Source organism: Setaria italica, chromosome I (assembly GCF_000263155.2).
Source record: "Setaria italica strain Yugu1 chromosome I, Setaria_italica_v2.0, whole genome shotgun sequence".
Classification (NCBI taxonomy): Eukaryota; Viridiplantae; Streptophyta; class Magnoliopsida; order Poales; family Poaceae; genus Setaria; species Setaria italica.
In genome coordinates, this window is record NC_028450.1 from 20,703,007 (window position 1) to 20,727,640 (window position 24,634).

The window sequence follows — 24,634 nt, forward strand, 5'->3', positions numbered from 1 at the left end:
GTCGCGTTGCGAAGTCCGTGCGAGAACTGCTTTGAAGTCGAGACTGATTTGGATCCTGACTGGGGCCGCTGAATCCGAAGCGAGTCCAACCCTAAGTCTAGGGGTCGGCAGAGCTCGACCCTTTGAGGGAGTAGCTCCGCCTCGCCCGACCCTGAGTGGAAGTCCGCCTCGCCCGACCCCAAGTCCTAGGGTCGGGAGCGCCGGACCCTTCGGAGGAGTAGTTCCGCCTCACCCGACCCCGAGTCCTGGGGTCGGGAGAGCCTGCCCCTGAGCAAGACTCCGCCTCGCCCAATCCCGAGGCTTGGGGTCGGGAGAGTCCGACCCTGTGAGAGGGTAGCTCCGCCTCGCCCGACCCCGAGGCCTGGGGTCGGCGGAGCCCGACCCTGTGAGAGGGTAGCTCCACCTCGCCCGACCCCGAGGCCTGGGGTCGGTGGAGCCCGACCCTGTGAGAGGGTAGCTCCGCCTCACCTGACCTCGAGGGAGACTCCGCCTCGCCCGACCCTGAATGCTGGGGTCGACGGAGCCCGACCCTTGAGCGAGACATTGGAGTAGTCTGAGGCGAAGTTGAATCCGACGCGTAGTCGAACTCGAGCTTGTTGACTTTGAAATCTTGTTTTTTATCTGGTCAATTCTTCTGGTTTCGTCTCCTGAGCGTCGACGATCTGGCGCCGGAACGATCCCGAGCCTTTGGCGACGCAGAGCCAGGATCCGAAGACGAAGGTGGCGCCGGCTTCGATGAAGAAGACGGGCCTGATGATGACTTTCACCATTGAGTTCGCGCTGAGAAACTTGACGAGGTTCCCTACCTGGCGTGCCAGCTGTCGGTGTTTTAGACCGGCAACCCGCCTAGGGGTACCCTAGGTGGTCTTTTGTGCAGTAAGGGTCGTCGAGAATCAAGGAATAAATGGTGACGCAAGGAACACGATTTAGACAGGTTCGGGCCGCTAGATCGCGTAATACCCTACGTCCTGTGTGTTGGTTTGTATTGATGTATGTTCTGGTTCTGGGATTGTTGTTTGAGGGGGGGTCCCTACCCGGCCTTATATACCTGGGAGGGCAGGGTTACAAGTTTGAGTCCTAGTCGGGTACTATTACAAAGTTCTACTCGGTATCGGCCCGAGTAGTTTTCCATAAACATACAAGACTAGTCCGAGTAGGATACGCCCATCCTTGTTCTGATCAAGTCTGAGTACGTCCCTTTGTGGGCCGTCTGAGGCCTACTCGTGGGTCTGGGGAGTAGTCCTGACACCGGTTGGTAGGGTGCATATCTCTCGAAAATCCATCCGGGATAAACCAACCAGGATAAAGGGGGGGTCTTTAGTCCTAGGTCCTTCAACTGGGAGTAAAGTGTTGGAGGTATGCCCTAGAGGCAATCATAGAGATGATGATATTCCATTTGTATCCATGATTTGTATTGTGTTCCTTGAATATCCATTAAAGGCTACTTGAATTGATTTGCAATTATGTGAATTGTGTGTGAAACTCTTTACTTGTATGGTTATTCTAAAGTTGTCCCTAGTCGGAGTTCATGTGAGGACACACATGAATATTAGACTAGCACATGTATTAGTTGATGACTATGTTTCACAAGTCATGGACATTGAGATGTTGAACTAATAATGTGGGCACATGTGGAGACATGTGCTACGACTGACCCAACACGAGAAGTAGTTCTATTTTTTAAACAACATATACGCTTTGTCCTTAGACCTGAGATTGTCGCATATATTCAAGATGTGGGTCAACTTACTTAGGGGCTATCAAATGCTACGCCGTAATAGGATAGTTATAAAGGTAGCTTTTGGGTTTGTCAAGAAGCATGCTATGAGACATGGTCAATCAAGATGGGATTTGCCCCTCTCTGATTGAGAGTTATTTCTCTGGGCCCCTCGAGTGATCAGATCCAAAAATGCATGGCCATGCTACATACGGTTAAGAGTTAACCTACAAAGGGATTCCGAATCACGGGATCGAGAAATAGCGGTCGGCTTGAAGCTAGACCAAATATCGTGAGGCAAAGGGAATATAATGTATATAATATTGTGATGGTTCGTCTGATATGATCTTCGTGTGCGTATAGGAGTTGGCACGTCTTGCTAGAGGCCGCTACCGACTATTGGGCCGAGTAGGAGTACTCGGGCCATGTCTATACGTATCCGAACCCATAGGGTCGCACACTTAAGGGGCTGGAAGCCCAATTCGGATGTGATCCGAGTTGGATTTGCTTTAGAAGTACTAATGGGCCTCGGACCCAGAGGCCCATTAGGAACCTCTATAAATAGAGAGGTGGGCGTGCCCTAGGGTTTACAACCTTTTGGCGAGACACATCTGCCGCACCTCCCACGCCCTCGCCTGTTGCAACTCACGGATCTAGCAGTCCGACTTGCGACGCTTCCTCCCTGCACGTATGGATACCTTGGAGGTGTTGCGCCTGCAGCACTTGGACGAGCCGCCGACAAGCCACGACGAGCCGACGACGAGCCGCGGCACGAGGGCGATCTTGCTGCACGTGGACGAGCTGCTGAGGAGCTGCTGGACGTCGACGTGATCGACTACGTATGACTACGCTGATCGACTTCGCTGCATCGATGCGAATCTACATCTTCCGCGCCAGTAGTGCGTCGAGTGGTAATCCCGTGATCCTTATACGGCAGTTTTCCTGGTTTACGCGGTAGAAATTTTTTTGATTTGCGCTAGTGTAGCCTACCTCGTATCCCAACATAAAGGTCACCCTTTAGTCCCGGTTGGTGCGGGAGAGACCCTTTACTCCCGGTTGGTAAAAGCAACCGGGAGTAAAGGCACCCTTTACTCCCGGTTGCTTTTACCAACTGGGACTAAAGTCCTACTTAAATTTTAATGCATGGCGCCTGAAATTTTCATGCATCACGTACGTAGTACCACGGCTCTTTTGTTAACCTTTAGTAGTTGAGACTTTTTTTATAATGAAATCAACTAGTATTTAAACGAATAAAATTTGGAATTATACAATTACTATATATATTATACAATCAACTATATATACAAATAGATCTTAGCGCGTATTATATATACAAATTAAACTATATATCTACAATCTTCTCGTCGAGGTGTTGCTCGGAGCGTCTAATTGTCGTCCATCGTAATAAAATTCTCCTTGTGGATTTACCACCTCGTCCATTAGGAATCTAATGAGATCTTCACATATTGCCGCTACTCTTTCTTTCTTCCAGAGTCCTTGTTGAGTATTTAACATCTATAATTTGAAAATTTGTCAATGTTACATGAACAATTAAATATAAGGAGCTAGAAAATAATTAACTAGTAATAGTTTTATTTTACGTACTTTAAAGTTGTGTGGCGTCATCTTTAGTCCCTTGGGTCCCATAAAATTGTGCATGTGCTCACAAATGTAGTAGCCACATAGATTATTCCTGGGTTCCTGTCTTAAGCACTTCAGTGCAGAAAAAAATAAGTTATGAAATATTCGTGTTATTTAATGTACTAAATGTGCAGACTTCATACGTACCGGTAAGTCTTGGTTCCATGTAAGTTTTTCTTTGAATAGACCTTTGTGTGTCCTTATGAATTGTTGCCATGCGCTGCGGATTAGAATAATGAATGATATAGTGTAACAGGGATAAAATTTAGGAAACAAACTTTTGCATAGAGTAAAGGTCCAGAATTATTACAAGCCTAGCATGTCTTGCATGTGTTGGTACTCCACCAGATCTTTCCTCAATGAATCGAAGATAGTGATGTGGCTTCTTTCAGGCTCAATTATAATGAGGATCCACTGGAAGCTGCGTACGTAAAATGTTCATGCATATTAGAGCTAAATACATTAATCAGGTAAGGAAAAAGACAACGAAAGTAGACGGTATACACACACTTACTTGAAGTTATATGGAAGTAGTATGAAATCCTTGAATTTTTGTTTGTCTAGGAAATTGTATACTTCCACCAAGGTTTTTTCCGGCGATAATTGTATCTGTTTTTGGTTAACTACGGATGGATCCATGAAGCCAATATGTAGGTACGCCTCTCGTCGGCATGTCTGAATTAGCATGCTACATAAAATGGAAGACAAAGTTAGTACGGTGACGCACGCAAAAAAAAATAATGATATGAGCCAAAATTTACATGTAGATAAATGGACACTTACAGAACCCAAGCGCTGATCAGAGAGACGTCCAGGGCATCATGATGGTACACTTCGTATATATCCTGGAAGTCAAACCACAGAACTTTCTCGCCTTCACCGTAAAAATCTATCGGTTTTACCTTAGGGCCCAACATCTCCCTCGAGTCGGCGGACACCTTCATGTACCATTGATGGAATTCATACATCTTTGTTGATAGCTTCCATACCAACTCAGGCCTTACTAGAGATTTGCCTAGCTCAAAAGTCCATCTCGATTGAAATGGCGGTGCAGCTAGCAGCTCAACTTGCCCTAAACATTCATCAAGTCCCAGGTTTCTTCCATGAATTTTAATACTTGTGCTTGTTGATCCAAGGGCATTGCTGCTACCTTTTGAGCATCTTTTTTTGATAAATGCCCGAGGTCGGGGATAGCACCACTGGAAGATGACTTTCCTTTCCTTTTGTCCCTCTCATCAGCCTTTACTAAAGCCCGTTCGTAGTTTGATAGTAGTGGTATCCTTTTATGGGCTCCTTCTTCCATGTTGATAAAAAAGTTTAAATCTCTTCGATTTACTGGCGGTGGCTCCATCTCCCTTGCTTTTTTTTCTTCGGCTTGTTTCTTGAACCACGCACTGGCCTCTGCTTGGATTTCTGCCCACTGTTCTGCATGACTCATTGCCTCCCAGCGTTTCTTATGAGTCACTTCAGGCTCCTTTGTTTTCTTCTTTCTCTGTCTTTGCTTGGGAGGCGATGCTCGTGACTTCTTTAGTGGTGCTACAGGTTCCTTCATCGGGGCTTCTCTTAGTCTCGATGACGGTGATCGGAGAGGGGTGTTGTTATTGTCGTCATCGTTCCCACCGACAGGATGTGGTGGAGATGGAGACCTTGATAGAGCAGGAAGTGACAGTCCTGTAGCAGGTTGTGTAGGAGATAACGGTCTTGAGCTATGAGGAGAAGTTTGATGCTGGGGATCTACGGGGAGTGGTCTTGAGCTCTGAGGAGATGGCTTCGTGCCGGGAATGATGATGTAGCATTTGCGCCATAGAATGATCCCATGAAGCGCATCTGCCAGTGTCCTTTTCCCGTCGCTCCCGGGAGGTCGAGCTTTAGGCCTTCATATTGGCTATCAACAACCTGCTCTACGTGGACGCAGGCGTAGCCAGGTGGAATCTCCATGCCATGGCTGCTCTACCCTGCCAGGATTGGTAACACACTCCCGTACGCCACCTGTACATATAGCAAAAGTAAACAAGTTATTAAACTCCGATCCCGAGGCGTGGATCAATTGACAAGATTGCATAAATATTATGTATAAGTATACCTTAATACTGAGGTTGCCGACCGGTGCATGCAGCTCACATGTGGTGCATTGCGTGATGGCATCCACAACGAACCGTTGCTCCTCTATGGGTAACCTGGGCGTCTGCGCATTAGGGAGCCCTGTAGAAGCACAATTGCTCAAGAGGCGTTGAGAAGGGCTGGCGTAGTTTTGATTCGGCAATGCTCCAGATTGGGCCAACTCCGCAACTGCATGGGCTACTCGACGATTGATTTCCTCCAACATTCTTTCTTCTTGTGACTGCACTTTGGATTCTAGCATCTACCGCCAGCTCTCCTTGATCTGTTCCTTTCTTCGTTTGCGGCTTCTGTATGATGCGCTGTCGCCTCGGAAAGCAAACTTCTACGGAATGACCTGAACCCTCGGCAACATCTTGGGTGCTCAGGATTACCGAGGGCCAATGTGAGCTCATCATTCTCTCGGTCCACCTTCAACCTCCTAGCCTTAGAATCTTCAATGTTCTTCATAAGACTTTCAACCTTCTGACGTATTGTCTCATTGAATATCAACATCCCATCCTCTTGGTTCAGGGAGCCTCCATGAGCGTAATACCAATTTTTCGATCGTTCGGGCCATTCAATAGTTGTAGGTACGATACCCCGTTCGATCAGATCTTGTTCCATCTTCTTCCATTTGGGAATTGTTGTGCCATAACCACCTCACCCTAGATGATGATGGTACCCCTTCTGACAAGAATTTGTAGTGTTGGTCTGGATCTTTTTCACACAATCTTCACTCCTCTTATATTCAACAAATGCCTCCCAGTGGTCCCTCAACTTTGGCCATACATTGAAATCTGGAGTTCGGCTCTTCTTAATGTAGTTGGCATCCAGCATCTTTTTGAATGTCTGGAATTGTGTAGCCATCTTCTTCAGCGACCACGCTTTCACATCCTTTTCAATATATCCTTCGGGAAATGTGAAATGTCTCTTGACATCTTCCCACAGCATATTCTTTTGTGTCTCCGGGAGCGCGTACGGATTAGTGCTTTTGCCCTTCCATTCTCTAATGTTGATAGGCACGTTGTCCCTTACGATTGCCCCGATCTGACTCACGTACTTCTTTGCTACTTTTTCGGGAGCAATCGGCCTACCCTCTTCTGTCACTCCCGTGATGACAAGTCTCCCTTCCATCACCTTTGTACGACCTCGGGTCTTCTGCCCTTTTGTCTATCCAGAGGGCTAACAGTTCAAGATTCGTTAATTAGTACGTAGTATTAATGGTGGCGTCAAACAATATAAATTATATATACCTCACCGGAACCTTCCACCATGGCGAGGTGTTGCTGGGGCTCAGGCTCTTCATTCCCATTGCCGGACATGTTGAGGAACATGTCCGCCTGGATGCCCTCTTGATCGATGTACGATATTGGAAGGTTGTCGCCAGTACCATCACCAGCAATAATCTGCTCCATGAGATACCTTACGGTCTCGTCGTCTGCCATTTCAACTACTGATTGAAACATACATGGAATCATACATGTGAGTCATGAATCATAGAACTCAATCATGAAATAGGAACCTCACACGAAATAAAACGTACATGAAATCGCCTTAGTTACATGTACGTAAGGGTATATACATGAAATCATACAATAACATGAATCCCACAAAGTCCAGAATCTTTATACAAATTTCAACAAATTAGTAGTACTTTGTAAGAATTTCTACCAAATTTCTACTAATTTCTACATATTTATTGGAATTTCTACTAATGCCTAATAATTTTACAATAACATGAATCCCACAAAATCCAGAATGTTTATACAAATTTCAACAAATTAGTAGTACTTTGTAAGAATTTCTACCAAATTTCTACTAATTTCTACATATTTATTGGAATTTCTACAAAATTACTACTAATGCCTAATAATTTTACAATAACATGAATCCCACAAAGTTCGGAATGTTTATGCAAATTTCAATAAATTAGTAGTACTTTGTAAGAATTTCTACCAAATTTATACTAATTTCTACATATTTATTGGAATTTCTAGCAAACTACTACTAATTCCTACTAAATTGAATGAATTTCTACAAAATTTATCAACTGATTTTCTAACTAATCTACAAATATCTATTGATTTTCTAACTAATCTACTAATATCTATTTATTTTCTAACTAAAAAATAAAAAAGGTCCTTGTTGATACAAGCCGGTGGGCTTGCATTAGCAAGAGCCGTTCATTCCCGGCGCCAGTGCCGGCGGACCTCGTGCAGTGCCTAGCTAGGCGACGAGGTGGTTGGGGCGGCGAGACGGCGGAGGCGTTGACGGAGCGAGGTGGCCGCAGCAACGACAGGCGGAGGCGGCCGGCGACGAGGGATAGAGGCGGTGCACGCAACAGAGGTGGCGACGAGGCGCCGCGACAGACGAGGGCGCGGCGGCAACAGAGGAGGTGGCGTTGACGGAGGCAGCGACGAGGCCCCGCGATGGAGGCGGCCGACGGCGACGACATCAAGGGGGCGCAACGGAGGAGGATAGGAGGCGGGCCGGGGCGATGGAGGAGGAGGCGGTCCGGGCACGGGCGAGGCGGTCGAGCAGTGGGACGATGATGGCCGGGGCGATGGGTGACGAGGACGACGGCGGCCGGCAAGGGAGGCGTATGGACCGCGACATAGCAGGCGGGAGGGCGCGGGATCTTGGCAGCAGTGAATTTGGCTAAGTGTAACTAGCGTGGGGTGGGGGTAGAAGAGGCTACAGTGGGTTTTATCCCCCCCTTTTATCCCGATTTGTAATTGAACCCGGGACTAAAGGACCTTTTTTTCCCGGGTGCCAACACCAACCGGGACAAAGGGCCCCCCTTTTATCCCGGTTGCTAACTGTAACCGGGATAAAAGGGTACATCCCCGGCGAGAATCAAAAATTACCCTTTTATCCTGGTTGCAATTGTCAACCGGGATAAAAGGGACGGCCTTTGATCCTGGTTGCTTTTGGCAACAGGGATAAAAGGATCTTTTGTCCCAACTTCTATTGGCACCCGGATAAAAGGGCCTTTTCCCACACTTTCATCTCCCGCCTGTTTTTTGGAAAAGGATTTTATTTATGTTTTCACTACATTTCAGGATGCAAAAATAAAAAACTTCACATATTTTGAACATGCAAAAATATATTTAATTAGCAAGTCTATTAACAATAAGTGTGAATTAGTCATTAATTCTATACCAGTTCGTTTAGTCTCTAAAATAATTATTTTACTGCATCTCTATGATCAAGAAATTATTCAATTAAATAATTTCAACGCACAAAAAAATCCATGTATGTATGTGGTTAACATTGTTCATGTTTATCTAATAAATCTTCACCTCAACAAATTTAAGAACACATGAAATCATACATAGGTTAAATTAAAAATTGTATCAAGTACTAAACAAAGGTCAAGTAAATTTAGCGCATTACAATACAATCTTATAAAATTTCTTCTTCACGAAAGTTCCTTGATCATGATCGCGGTGTAAGTACGGAGCCTCTTCTTTGGATAGCAGGATGTTTGGGTCAACTTCAACAGCGAATGGAGGCATGCCATCAAACTGATCATAATCATCTTACTGGTCTGTTTTATCCTCGACTCCCACGATTTTTCTTTTACCTGGAAGAACTATGTGGCACTTTGGCTCCCATGTCTCTTCTGGATTTCTCTTGGGTTTGCTAGACATGTCCTTCACATACAAAACTTGATGCACATCATTAGCAAGTATGAATGGTTCATCATTATATCCAGTCTTGCTCAGATCTACTATTGTCATTCCGTACTGATCTTTGGTTACGGCAGTTAGCTTCACCCAATTGCAAAGAAATAGAGGGATGTACAGAGGTCCATATTCGAGTTCCCATATCTCCTGTATGAAACCATAATATGACTCCTTGCTATTATTTCTATCTATGGCATCTATGCGGATACCACTATTCTGGTTCGTGTTTTTCTAGTCCTGGGCTCTCTTGTAAAATGTATAACCATTTATCTCATAGCCTTGGAATTTCACGATTGTGCTAGCAGGTCCCTAGCTAACCAAGCGAGCTGTGGGTGAATCTCAGAGTTACCCATAAGTTGTTGGCGCAACTAGGAGGGAAAAGTTTCCATGTGATGACGTGTAAGCCAAGCATCGGATTTCGTCGGGTTTTTGGAAACTACCATCTGCCTGTGCTACTCGATATACGAAGACACAAAGGATGACTGTTGTAGAATAGTGTAGTGTGCCCTATCGAACAAATCAGTATCATTGCTCAAACTTGATTTCCTTCCAAGGGTGCCCATTCCCCGGAGCCTCTTCCTCATGGCGTGAAGTTGGAACCCCAATCGAGTCAATTGAGTCAATAAAATCAACACAAAACTCGATCACCTCCTCTGTTCCATATCCCTTGGCGATGCTTCCTTCTGGACAGGCACGATTAAGAACATAGTTCTTTAGGATTGCCATGAACCTCTCGAAACGCCACATATTATGCAGGTATACAGGTCCGAGAATACCAATCTCTTTTACTAGGTGAACCAGTAAGTGCGTCATAATATTGAAGAAGGATGGTGGAAATACCAACTCAAAACTGACAAGACATTGCACCATATCATTTTGTACCTTTGATAGCTTGGATGGATCGATTGTCTTCTACGAAATCGCATTGAGAAACGTGCATAGCTTTACGAGCGGCAACCGGACATTTTCTGGTAGAACAGCCCTCAGTGCAACCGGAAGCAATTGGGTCATCAACATGTGGCAGTTATGGGCCTTGAGATTTGCAAACTTCTTTTGTTTCATATTTATTATTCCCTTTATATTCGAGGAGTACCCAGACGGGACCTTCATACTATTCAAGCATTCAAACATGGTATGCTTCTCTTCCTTGCTGAGAGTGTAACTGGCAGGACGTAGGTAGTGTTGTCCATCATCTCGTTGCCCCATGGCTTTCAGGTCCTATCATGCTTCCAATGTATCTTTCGAGATCCCATAAACACCCATGAAGCCTAGCACGTTCACACAAAGATTCTTCGTCAGGTGCATCACGTCTATTGCATTGCGAACCTCTAGGATTTCCCAATAAGGTAGCTCCCAAAATATTGACTTTTTCTTCCACATGGGTGCACGTCCGTTATCATCGTTTACAACAGGTTGGCTACCATGACGCTTTCCAAAGACTACATTTACATCCTTTATCATCTCGAAGATACTCTTTCCATTACGGTGTGCAGGTTTTTTACGATGGTCTGGCACCCCTTTGAAATGCATCCCGCTCTTTCTCAGCTGGTGGTGAGCAAGGAGAAATCGATGACCCATATAGACGACCTTCTTACAGTGCTTCAAATACATGGTGTCTGTGTCATCTAAACAGTGGGTGCAGGCCCGATATCCCTTGTTTGTCTGTCCCGAAAGGTACTCAGTGCAAGCCAATCATTGATGGTTACGAACAATAATGCTCGTAGATAAAGATCTCTTGTGTATCCTTATCCCACACACGTACACTTCTTCCTTCCAGAGCTGTAAAAGGTCATCAACCAACAGTCTTAGGTACATGTCAATATCGTTGCCAGGTTGTTTTGGGCCTTGAATAAGCGCCGGGCATCATAATGAACTTCCGCTTCATGCACAGCCAAGGAGGAAGGTTGAACATACATAGGGTCACAGGCCAAGTACTATGGCCACTACTCAACTCATCGAATGGATTGAATCCATCAGTCCTTAAACCAAACCTTATGTTCCTTGCTTCACTTTCAAAGTCCGGGAATGCTCTATCAATTGATCTCCACTGGGCCCCATCTGCGGGGTGTCTCAGCATCTCATCTTCCATAGTTGTTCCTGAACAAGTGCTTCAAGCGTGGTATTATAGGGAAATACCACATCACCTTCGTGGGAACTCTCTTCTTGGGAGACTGCCCCTTGACATCACTAGGATCATCTCGCCTGATCTTATACCGTAGCGCTTCATAGACGGGACAAGTATCCATTTTCTCGTATTCATCACCACGATAGAGGAAACAGTCATTAGGGCATGCGTGTATCTTCTGAACATCCAATTCAAGAGGGCAAATAATCTGTTTAGCTTCATATGCTGTGGACGGTAATTCATTATTCTTGGAAAGAATCTTCTTGAGAATGTTCAACATCCCCTGAAATGCCTTATCGGACACACCATTTTTTGCCTTCCATTGCACAACTTCTAGTGTCGTACCTAGTTTTTTTGGCCCTGCTGGCAATCTGGGTAAAACATTTTTTGGTGATCATCTATCATGCGCTGCAACTTTGCTGCTTCCTTCTCAGTTTCGCAATCTCTGTGTGCATCTCGTAGCACCTGACCAAGGTCATCAGTAGGGCTATTTTCTACAAACTCATCTTCATCAGCCTCACCCATTGTATTATCTGCAAAAGCTTGGCCTGCAACCCAATCCGGAATGTTGTCATCATCCTTCTCCTCTTCGCCGTCTTCCACTGCAACCCCTCTTTCACCGTGCTTGGTCCAAACCAAATAGTCAGGCATGAAACCGTATCTAAACAAGTGGCTGTGAATAGTCCCCCAAGAATCATTTGAATAGTCCTTCTTGTTATTGCATTGGAAGTATAGACAACATACAAACCCATTCTCTGGCTTGTTCGCTTTGGCCACTTCGAGAAAATAATGCAAGCCATCAATAAACATCTTGCTCCATCTGTCTGCATTATACATCCATTGCCGGTCCATCTGCATCGTATTACGCATGAAAATCGATTACACTTGAAAATGTATTACGCGTGAAAATTGATTGTGCATGAACAAGGATTACACTTGAAAATGGATTACGCGTGAAAATGGATTACACTTGAAAATGGATTCACGATTGAAAGCATGTCAAATGTTGTAGTGCAAATAATGTTGAACGTTTAGATATAGATACAAATACATATATTTAAATTAAAAATCCAAACAACATGATATATTAGCCATCCACTGGTTATTATCTAGGAGGATTTTAAGCATCCTTAGGCGGTGAAGATGAAGGTTATTATCTAGGGCGGCACCGTACTTCGTCATGGAAGAGGTTCTATTTTATGAGAAAGGGGGCATAATCTTCCATGATGTCTGTTACCGCTGTTTCTCGTAAAATCGAACCTCCTCCTTGACATCTGTTGTTGCTTCACGGAGAACATGGTTACCAAGATGAACACGGTATGCCTGCAGAACTTGTTGAACTTGAAGACTGTGATCATCTGGCGAGCATGTTCTTAACTGGGCGGCACCGCACGTCGTCATGGAAGAGGTTCAATTCTACAAAAAAGAGGACACGGTCATGATGTCCGTATCCACTCTTTCTCGTAGAATCGGACCTCCTCCTTGACATACGTTGCTGCTCGGCGGAGAACATTCTCGCCGAGATGAACACTGTATGCAAGTTCAACAAGTATGGATTTGAAAAAACCATATTGAATTTGACAAGATAAACCGTCTAGACAAGGTAGCATCATTCTTAAATCACTACAAGAATACATACTATATATGACACATCAATCTCCCTCACATTCTAGCTCAAAATACCTTTCCATTTTCTACTTTATCACATTCTAGCAAATAAACTATCCATCTCCAAAGCATAAATCAAAGCATAATACGAGGATGAAGTATCAAACCTTCACAACACTTGTGTTGGATGAGTGAAATTCCCACAAAAATGAGGGGAAAAAATTCGAGCAGCACATCCCTTGCTTCGGCACCACCGGAGAGTAGGTGAAGCTCAGCTCTCTATCTTTGTGGTGGACTGGCTCGGGCTGGAGGAGGAAGAAAGGCCTCTGTCTTCGTATATAATGGGGATGAGTTTTTATCCCGGTTAAAAACTCCAACCGGGACAAAAAGGAACACTTTTTGTCCCGGTTGAAAGTTTACTCCCGGTTGGAGGCTCCAACCAGGACAAAAGGGTGGCCCTTTTGTCCTCGTTGGAACCTCCAACCGGAAGTAAACTATTTGTCCTGGTTGGTGACACCCCACTGGGACAAAAGGTCCACCCTTTTGTCCTGGTTGGAGCCTCCAACCGGAACAAAAGGGTAAACCCACCGACGCCCTGGAACTAGCCGTTACAATGCAAATACAAACTGGAAGTAAATCTCCCCTCCATTTTTGCCTACCGTGGCGCACCCCTTTTCTCCCGAGCCTACTTTAAACTGGGACAAAAGGGGGCACATTGAAAGTCAGTTCTCTACTAGTGAATTATATGAGATAGGATGGTCATGCCCCTATTTTTTATTAATAGGGTCGTCCCGCCTCGTGTTTAATTTAATCCAGAATAATAAATACATTCTAGTTTCTTATTTGGTTTCAGGGATTGGAGCGGATGAGATGATGTTGTTTTCAAACTATTAGGCAATGTCACCCATGGGGCCTATCATCCAACGGACCCACTTGTCAGCCTCCCACCTAGCTCTTCTTCCTCTGTCGTTTTTTGCTGCAGTCATATTTCTTTCCAGTTGCCACAGCGACACATCACAGCCAAAGCTCAAGGGCCATTGTCACTGCACCTCCCCGCCCAACCACTTCCTCACCCAAGATGCATGCTCCCAATGCTATGCCTCCCCGACCGCACTTCTTTGCCCATGTCTCCTAGATCGCGAGTTCCTGCCACGAGCACTACTATGGTTGAGACCTTGGAGATCGAGCAACAGCGTTCGGAGAATTTGAGCATGGATTGCTCTTGAGTGATGCAATCAGATCCCTTGACACCATGAACCCATATGTGGGCTTGTGGAGATAGATAGTGGAAAAAAAGAGGAAGAATCGCCTCCATTATTGCAACACCGGAAGGTCGAGGGATTTGGCAAGGATAAAAAATGGAACGGACTGTGCTAGATCTCGCCTGTGCTGACCTAATCCTGCACTGGATTTAGTGTGGACTCTTGTGCGCCAGCGCCAGTTCGGCCGCATGGAGGTTGCCCTCAATCTCTCCCCAAGTTTCTCCATGTCCCCACATACACCCATATACATGCACCCTCACTAGAGGCCGCTCTGTTAGCCATGCAAGTCGATGACTCTGTCCCCTCATTTTGGCCGGGCGGGATCGTCCTAAATCTGATGCAAATATTCTTATGTGGAATAACTAAGTTGTCTCACTTCACCTTCTATCCAAATTACAGAAAATCGGGTTCGCCTCATCCAATCCGAGTAGGGAGCGACTCACTTCTAACCGGTCAACAGTGAAACTGTCGACGCACATCCCTCCATCTTGTGCACACGACTTAGCTGGTTTCTGAAGTGGGCATCTATTGGCCTTTCTAACTGTTTGGTTAGGTTTATCTTTTTAATAAACTAGTCTTAATTACGGTGTTCAATTGGAAATCAAAAAATTAAAAAAAATTTAAAAATTTGTGATCGAACTCTGAAGCATGACGAACTTGTGAAGCTGCGCTGGGGTGGATCAAGTGGACGACCTGGACAGCATGATGCAGCATCATCCCTGAAGGTACTCCTTCATTCTAAATTATAGGTCGTTTTGGTTTTCTAAATGCATAGATATTATTATATATCTAACATAAGATATATCTTAATGCATAAGAAAGTCTATAAACCTAAAATAGCCAAAACGAGAAAGAACATCTTCCAGAGCCCAGACTCCACTTTTAAGTTTTGTCAATAATTTCTTTCGGAGCTGTTTCGAGAACAAAGCAAGCGTTTGTTCGACTATGAAGGGAGGCAATAATCAAATTTCGATCATAATGTACCCTTAAATATTGTCTGGTGGAATAAAATTCCTATAATTTTAGATATCTTTCTTCTGAAAAAAAATGTTTAAACAGCCATCGTCGGACCGAGACGAAGGCCCAAACGAGCGCATGTTTCGTTGCACGGGAAGCACGCCTTGCACTTGCAGCTTTCCTGTGGTATACGTTCCAAAAGGTGCACGACGGCAGCATCCGTCATGCACGGCATTCATGGCGCACGAACCTGACAGCGACAAGCCGTCCCTGGAACACACAGCTGCATGCGGCACACCTACCGCCGCACAGAGCCGCATGCAACCACGCCTCCGGCTTTACTGCACTGCATGCCCCCGCCACACGCAGCCGCTTTTCACGTCACGCCTCGGCTCCTCCAGTTCAAAAAGGCATCATCACTTACATTCGAGCCTGGCAAGCAACCTGCCCTGCAAGGAGGAGGATTGGATCGGAGAGCATTCAGATAGAGCAGCATGGCACCGGCGGCAGCCGTGCATCCGCGTCGTCTCTTCCTGCCCGCCCTGCAGCTGCTGCTCCTGCTCCTCCTTCCAGTGGCGCGCGCGCGCGTGACGGCGCTGATCGTGTTCGGCGACTCCACGGTGGACGCCGGCAACAACAACGCCATCCCGACGGTGGTGCGGAGCAACTTCCCGCCCTACGGCCGCGACTTCGTCCCGGGCGGGAGGCGCGCCACGGGGCGGTTCAGCAACGGCCGCGTCGCCACCGACTTCTATTCGGAGGCGCTCGGGCTCGGCCGCGACTTCGTGCCGGCCTACCTCGACCCGGGCTACGGCATCCGGGACTTCGCCACCGGGGTCTGCTTCGCCTCCGCGGGATCCGGGCTCGACGTCGCCACCTCGCGCGTCTTCGTAAGTGATCCGGCCTATCATCTCCTTTGTCTTGCTTCATTGGTTACGAGACTACGACTACCTACTAGTGCATTCGCGGGCGTTGTTTCTCTTTGGGCTCCGGTGCAGAAAATTCTCGCGAAAATATCATTTTGGGAATAAATCATGTGGCATTACGAAGAAAATGTAGGCATCTACTTGCTCTGTTCCTAAATTATTATTCGTTTTGACTATCTAGACATAATATATATCTAGGTGCATATTAAAGATTATGTATTTAGAAAAATTAAAACGAATAATAATTTAGGATGAAAGGAGTAGCTATATGCATGTTAAGGTTGATGATGACTTGACAACATATAACTCAAGTCTCATGCATAGACTAGGAACGTTTGTACGGTACGAACTACTGTTTCACTAAAATGCAAGTAACGGAGACAGATACTTGGCACTTCTTATGCACAAGCCTAAATATAATAGGCAGCTCTCCTACCTATTCATTCCAAAAGAATTTTAGTTGTGCGCGCATATATACATATATATATATATAATTTATATGAAATTGCCAATTTTAATATTTCCTTGGTAGCTTTAACTTTGGATTCTTAAAAGATGGATCGTAGACTATAGGTTTAAAAGGCTGGATTCTACTATTATGCTTTTGAGAGAACTAGTTTAAAAAAGAACTCCATTTGTTTTTTAGCTTCACCATAATTTGGACCAGATTCCATATCCGAAAAGTAAGAGGCCAATAAGTTGTTTTAGGAACCCAACGCGGTCAAGCTTTCTAACTTTGATTACCGATACTAAAAGAATTAAGTAGATTGATAGTGTAGATTCACCATGAAAAGTATTTTGTAGTATGTATACTTTGCTTGTTTTCATTATCATATTGTCATGGGAAAAGAATCAATTTATCATCTAACAACATTGGAACCTAAAACACAACTCTTAGTTAGGAGGAAAAAATTCATTGGGGATGAATTGGATCAATTGATTTGTGAGTAAATCCAGTCGATATTTTGTATAAGAGATGGGGGGCATGGATAGTAAAGTGTTCGAGTAGTAAAATAGACATTTTCTTCCTATTATCATATTGCGATTTGCGAGTCGACGTTCAACCTTTTAAAATGTGACGGTGCCCAAGATGACTGTTTTTTTTTTAAAAAAAAAGTTCATTTCTCCGGAGAAACATTTCTTAGAATTTGGCTTCCATTTTTTGAAACAAAGATCCAGGAAATGTATATTTCGACTGAAAACATTTCATAGGTTTTAGTTTCCATTTAATGAAAAAGGTTCATGCAATGCATATTATTCTTGGACCCACTGTACGTGGAGAAAGAATGTGCAAATACTATTTTTGATCTTGGACCCACAGTTCCTTTTCCTTCAAACTACTCCCTCCGTCTCAAATTAAAGGTCGTTTTGCTTTTTTGGATTCATGACTTTGTTATGCACTTAGATATACCCTGCATAATAATATCTATCGTCTTAAAAAACTTAAACGACCTATAATTTGGGACCAAGGGGGTACTACGCAAACTTTAGCCATTAGTATACATTCGTTTTGCTTTTTTGGATTCATGACTTTGTTATGCACTTAGATATACCCTGCATAATAATATATATCATCTTAAAAAGCTAAAACGACCTATAATTTGGGATGAAAGGAGTACTACGCAAACTTTAGCCATTAGTATACATGTGTAAGGAGATACGTCAGCAGCAATCGATACTTCACCCCAAGTCATTTACTCCTAGGTGTCCAATCAGCAAAACAAAACGAAAAGCAGAAGGGGGAAAGGATGGCAATTCAAACTGACGAAACATAGAGTGTGTAAGTTGTTGCACGCTCTGAGTGTCAATTTGTTTGGTTGACAAGACATACTTCAACTTAGCTTAACAGATATACTTGCATTGTTGTGAAATCAAGGCTAGTTCATTTTGAACCAAAATATGATTCGTAATGCGACTCCAAAGTAATTTCAAATTGACAGGACGGAGCAACGTGCACCTTGAATTGTGCCATTTCATTTGAAAGTTGGAGTACTACAAAACAAGAGGAGTCAAGTTTCCGCACTATAAGATGTGTTCGTTACCTAAGGAGTACACACATACCATGCGCATACAGTATAACTTTCCTGTATGCTACTCCTATTTTTGAACTTCCTTTGTCGTCCCACGGGGATTCAACGCGACATGTCCATGTCGCCGGACCAAAATAAACCCGGCAGCACTTTTCCTCAAGATTCCCGCTGCACATTCGACGGGAAGCGAAGAGATCCTCGTGTCCTACTGGGGAACACTTTTAGAGTACCGGTGAGCAGTGTTAACGCAGCAGTCACATTTGTCGATTACCACTCTCCTACTCGTACGACCGACTATTTTTGAGCCCATCGCCAATGGTGCATGTCGAATTGAATGCTTTCACGTGCATTGTGATAAAAAGAGCTTTAATCTAGCACAAACCGTGTCGTACGTATAAACATTTGGAAATGTCCAAAATCATTGCTTGTTTGTGTTCATAAAAATGAAGAAAACCACTGTTCAAAACTATAATCTCACTGTGATCATCGATCCATTCCAGAGAGTGATCCCCCTGTGGAAGCAGGTGGACATGTTCCGGGAGTACAAGGCGCGGCTGGCGGCCCACCTGGGCGCCGCCGAGGCCCACGCCGTGGTGGCCGGCGCCGTGTACGCCATCAGCATCGGCACCAACGACTTCATCGAGAACTACTTCGCGCTCACCACCACGCGGTTCCTCGAGTTCACGCTGCCCGAGTACACGGACTACCTGGTGGGCCTGGCCCGGGCGTTCCTGGCGGAGCTCTACGGCCTGGGCGCGCGCCGGATCGGCTTCACGGGGCTCACCGCCATGGGCTGCCTGCCCGTGGAGCGCGCCCGCGCCCGCGCCGCCGCCCTGGGCCTCGGCGGTGGCGGCTGCAACGAGGGGTACAACGCGGCGGCGCGCGGCTTCAACGCGGCGCTGGCGGCCATGGTCGCCGAGCTGGGCGGCGAGCTGCCGGGTGCCGACATCCGGGTGGCGGAGCTGTACGACTTCTTCGAGGGCGTGGTGCGGGACCCGGGGCGGCACGGGTTCGCACGCGTCGACGTCGGGTGCTGCGGCACCGGCACGTACGAGATGGGGTACCCGTGCGGCGCGTGGGCAGCGGCGCCGGGGGGGACGTGCCCGGACGCCGACCGCTACGTGTTCTGGGACGCCGTGCACCCGACGGAGCGCGCCAGCAGGGTCGTCGCCGAGCACCTCATGAACTCAACCTTTGGCCGCTTCGAGTGATGATCGAGTGACATTCTAGTTGGTTTAGCATCTCGTCCTGATTCGTGTAACGGATATGTGTGTTGGTTCAGGTGATGTGTGGAAGGTTAAATTACCGCCGTGCATGACCAGATGATGCACTCCCAAAGGTGGTTGCCTTTTTCACTCGTATGGCTAAAGTTGAATCGGGGAACAGAAATCACAGATCCGAATGGGAAAGAACTGCAGGTTTGATTGCATGTTGCAGCTGTGCCAACACACACAAGTCTGAACAGAGCAAGGGAGCATATAGTTTGTCAGAACTCATAACTACACAGAACCAAAAGAGAGAGCGTGCCTCTCTATCATCTCAACAGGGAACTGCTACTGTCAGCTCCTAATCTTTGCAAGCCAAAATTGTGTCAGGTGAACTAAATTGTACAGATACATGCACACAGACCTAGTCAGCTAGCTACATTCTCTGCCAACCACACCGGGCCGGCGGCCGGCGCGCCCCTGGTTCCAGCGCCGCCCGGGTGGATCATCGATCGATCTCGCCGCCGTGGACGCTCGCCGTTCCGCGGGTCCGTCCGCACCTCTACACTGAAAACACGAGGAAATCTCAGAAATCCGAACCATAAAGCACACGGGTTTCCGTGGCAAACGAATTACAACACGCAACAGGGAGAACTCGTTGTGCGCACGTACCTGCTGAGTGCTAGTTGTGAGACGGGTTCGCGTGGGACCCCGGCACACGGCGGCCGAGGCTGGCACCGGCCCTCCTGAACGGCGTCGTCCACCGCCACCCGCTGACGTCCATCTCCTGCTTCGACCCTGACGACCGCGTGTCCGGTGACACCCGCGGCGCGGTCACTAGCAACTTCCGGCTCCACCTGTGGCTCTCCGGCGTCGGCGTCGCAACGGCGCGCGCCACCGTCGAGGAGCTCAGAAGGAGTCCGACGAGAAGTAGTAGTACTACGAGACTGGCACGGCGGGGCAGCAACCTGTGTCTGGCCATTGCTTGTTTAGGCGTGTGCCGCCTGTGCTCCGGCAAGCGGCAATGGATCCACCGAGGCAGTGAGATGGAGAGAGTGTAAGCAGGGGATGCCGGCGGTGGTTACAGGGGATTAGAAGAGCTGATGCCTGATGGGATCTGGTCTGGTCTGGAAACGGTGGAGCATAATTGCCAGTGGCAGTTAGATATAGGTGGTTAAGTGCGGAATTATTTACTGACGAAAGATAATAGCGGAGTGTCAGTGAGTCATATGCAGGCTCATTCACATGTAATTCAGACCACGCCAAGCTCTTGCCATGTGCAACCGCCGCTCCTAAGCTTAGACCAGGCTCGGAACACATGTCTAGTGGTAGTGGAGTAGTAGAATTTGACTGGTCAAAAGAATCAACCAAATTGTCAAGGGATAGCAAATCCCTTTAGTATTGCTTGGTTAATATAACACCACAAGGGCTTCCATTCCTCGAACACGACCAGACATCTCCTACAATTCCTCTGCGCTGCCTATCCTGATAACTGTAACTGCCAATCACTTCCATGATCTGGAACATTCAGTAGTAAGTTATATGACGCCTATCTTTCTTTACTGCTCTAGTTCCGCTAACATAACAACATCAGAAATTTTCTGAATTTCATCCGACCAAGCTATTTCACTTTACTTCAAAAGGCTGATGAAGGGATCGATCATGTGTGACACCGTCACACACGCATCTTTCTTTCCTTTTTTTCTTTGATAATTTCACACACGCATCTTTGACCGGCCAGTATACGGGATCGAGAAACTTTGGCCGCTGATGGAAAAACAGCGTTCCACGATTCAGATGCATTTCGGCAGCACCAACCTGCTCGGCAGCTCATTGTTTTTGGATAGGACTCATGGGAGTGGGAGGAGGGCTCATGCGTTCATGTGAGGAGGGCACGTGACGGACGGATCCGGTGGTCGGAACCCGAAGCCTCGGCGGCAGCGCCGGCCAACCTACTCCTCGGGATTGCCGCGCCGCATCTTGACCACGTTCTGGCGCCGGTTGATTATTCTTCCCTTGCTGTGCCTTTTGTTTTGGCCGCTGCTGCTTCTTCCTTCCCAATTTCCCATCTACAAAGTGTACTGCGTTTTTTTGTCCTCAGTAGAGTACGGAAACTGCTAATGGGGGTGACGAGGGTACTAGTGCTTTCTGTTACTACAAAGCACAGAAGCTTTCAGTTAAGCACATGCATGTAGTTAAGCTGAGGTTTCTGAAATCTGTGCATAGCTCCAAGGAATAATCTCACTCGGGAGTTGGAGAGGTGACCAGAATGAACCAATTGCATATCCTATTACGGCCTCTGCTGCCATTGTTGTTGTTGGGGTGGCGAATGCCGAAACGCCAGGTCTCCTATTGTTAAGCTTGAGGTAAGGATTTCAGTCAAGTCAAATAATACACTAGCAAATTAGGACTGCCTAAAAATAGCAGAATTCAGACATGCAAAGTCATAATTTCTCCGAACTTGAAATTGCTCATGAAAATTGAAAATAATGTTACCGTACAGGCCACCTTGAAATGAAAGCAGGTAACTGGTGACCCATCGTTGTGCAAATTCATGATGAAATTAGCAGGCTCGCAACCCTTGCTGCAAAGACTTACTGGCTGCAGTTCCTGGATCCTGGCAATACTCTGATCTGCACATAAGCACCAGTACTCTGATCCCGGCAATATTCTGATCTGCACATGAGCAATCTTTTTCTTCCTTTCCTGTACCACTAAATAGAGAACTGACTTTCCATCCACTCCTTCTATCCCGGTTAACATTAGACCCATGACTAAAGTGGCGTGCCACCGAAGGTCAGGGCGGGGAGAGCCTTAGTCCTAGTTGTAAATACCAACCGGGACTAAAGCCCTCCTAGTCCCGGTTGTAACGGTCGGAAAAAGCGCATCGACGCCGCTCCCCTTTTGTCCCAGTTGGAACCTCCAACCAGGACAAAAGACCCACCATTTTATCCTGGTTGGAGTTACCAACCGGGACAAAAGAGTTAGTCCCGGTTGGTAATTCCAACCGGGATAAAAGGGTTATGTTTTGTCCGGGTTGAAGCTTCCAACCGGGACAAAACTAGCAACGAGACAAAAGGGGTTGTATTTTGGACAAAATCTCCTCCCCTATAAAATCGCCAGACAGAGAGCTCTTCTTCCTCCTTCAGCCTAAGCCACTCCACTCCACCGGCCTCCTGTCCATGGCGACGAAGCAACACTAGGGGAGGTGCTGCCCGAATTTTTTTCCTCATTTCCATGGAGATTTCACTCATTCAAAGTGTTGTGAAGGTTAGCTACTTCATCTTCCCTTCATTTATTGTTATTATGCTTTGTTTTATACTTTAGAGAGGGAGAAAAATGAGTTTTTTAGAATGAGGGAGAATGGAGAGGATTTTTATTTATACATGTTTTTTAGCTAGAATTTGATGGATAGGTTGCTTGTTATATAAGATTCATACTAGTTAAAAGAACTTGATCAATATTAGGTATGAGAAAAAAATAGAGTAAATGTATTTTTAATATTTAGGCATTGCAATAAAATTAAGGTAAATAAATTGTAGGCGTAAGAAAATAGAATTTGGTCATTGCTACAATTTTTCATGTCACTGTAATTTAACAATAATTGTATTTCTTTGACCAATAATTTATTTATCTCATGTTTAATTTAAGAACTAAATATTATAAACAATAATCCTATATGAAGCTCTATGTTCATTTTCCACGTAATACGATGCAGATGGACCGGCAATGTATGTACCACCTCCGTTCCTCCAATCCCAGTTAACAGTGTTTGCACATGGCATAAATGTGCTTACATTATTCTCTACACATAACTCAATCTTCTCTGAAGTCTACGAAGAGTCACCTCCGCTCCTCCAGTACCAAAAAATAATGGTAGAATAGAAGAGTTTCGAATCCACAAACTCGGGCTGAATATCTAAAAGAATCTTGAAATAGTATTCCAAACGTATTTTGGAGCCTAATTCTTATAATAGAAGTATGCTGGCCCAATATCCTGTTCAGGCAAAGATCTATTCACTGACCTTGACTTAGTGGCTTTTGGTTGGTTTTGGCTTGCCACAATGGGCCATGCTCAATGGATAGATCTTTTGCCTCGATGGGCTATTGTGTGTGTGCCACCACACTTCTATTATGAGAATGTAGCACTTACTCCAAAAGACGTTTGGACAATTATTTCAAGATTCGTTTATGATATTCAACCCGAGTATGTGGATTCGAAGATCTTCTGTTGTGTCATTATTTTTTGGTACTGGATATGTGGAGGTGACTCTCGATAGACTTCGGAGAAGATTGAGTTAAGTGCAGAGATGGCTCGGAGGGCGAATATTCTGCTATGTTGTACCATTATTTTAGCATAATTGACTACGTGAAGTCCACTATGGAGTGTCTGTAATCTTTAGTGCATACGTATCTTAATTGTCTTGTTGTGAGCGTAATCTTTATATGTATGTTTAGTGATTGTTATGAATATTGAATGGTGTAATTTTCATGTGAATTGTTTCAATCCGTTATAAAGGTTGATTGGTGTAAATTATGAAAATTGATCAAGTTCTTTATCTAATAGGAAGATCTATGTCCATTTCTCACGTAATAATTTATTTATCTAATGTTTTTTGCAAGACCTAAATATTATAATCATGTTAACTTTATATGTCCATTTCTCACGTAATACGATGCAGATGGACTGGCAGTGGATGTATAACGTGGACAGACGGATCAAGGAGTTTGTTGATGGCTTGCATTATTTTCTCGAAGTGGCCAAAGGGAACAAGCCAGAGAACGGGTTCATATGTTGTCCACGCTTCCAATGCAGTAACAAGGACTACTCTTCCTGGGGGACTGTTCACAACCACTTGTTTAGATACATTTTCATGCCTAACTATTTGGTTTGGACCAAACATAGGGAAAGAGGGGTTGCAATGGAAGACAGCAAAGAAGAGGAGAATGATAACAACATTCTGGATTGGGCTGCTGGTCAAGCTTTTGCAGATACTACAATGGGCGAGGCTGATGAAGATGAGTTTGCAAAAGATGGCCCTACTAATGATCTTGGTCAGGTGCTATGGGATGCACACAGAGATTGCGAAACCGAGAAGGAATCAAAAAAATTGTAGCGCATGATAGATGATCACAAAAAATTATTGTACCCAGATTGCAAGCAAGGCCATAAAAAATTAGGTACCACACTAGAATTTCTGCAATGGAAGGCAAAAAATGGTGTGTCCGATAAGGCATTTCAGGGGATATTGAAAATTGTCAAGAACATTCTTCCCAAAAATAATTGTTTGCCCTCTGGGATTGGAGGTTCAGAAGATACACGCATGCGCTAATGACTGTATCCTCTATCGTGGTGATGAATACGAGAAATTGG

The 24,634-nt window shown here is 45.5% G+C and overlaps 1 protein-coding gene and 1 long non-coding RNA gene across 2 annotated transcripts; one reads left to right on the top strand and one right to left on the bottom strand.

Annotated features, from left to right (window-relative positions):
- The first annotated feature begins 15,563 nt into the window (after positions 1-15,563).
- Positions 15,564-19,449, top strand: LOC101767250 (GDSL esterase/lipase At4g26790). Its single transcript, XM_004954836.2, has 2 exons — positions 15,564-15,989; positions 18,556-19,449. Exons 1-2 carry the CDS (start codon positions 15,594-15,596, stop codon positions 19,264-19,266), a joined length of 1,107 nt encoding a protein of 368 aa, XP_004954893.1. The 5' UTR covers positions 15,564-15,593; the 3' UTR covers positions 19,267-19,449.
- A 10-nt stretch (positions 19,450-19,459) lies between these two features.
- Positions 19,460-20,374, bottom strand: LOC111255908. Its single transcript, XR_002676060.1, has 2 exons — positions 19,933-20,374; positions 19,460-19,827 (listed from the first exon to the last, which is right to left on the bottom strand). It is a non-coding gene; the product is annotated as an uncharacterized LOC111255908 (long non-coding RNA).
- Positions 20,375-24,634: the final 4,260 nt, after the last annotated feature.

Excerpts from the sequence above, each read along its gene's own strand:
- LOC101767250 (XM_004954836.2), top strand. The coding sequence starts at position 15,594 with ATGGCACCGGCGGCAGCCGTGCATCCGCGTCGTCTCTTCCTGCCCGCC. Across the intron at positions 15,990-18,555 it reads TCGCCACCTCGCGCGTCTTC|AGAGTGATCCCCCTGTGGAA; the intron begins GTAAGTGATCCG and ends GATCCATTCCAG.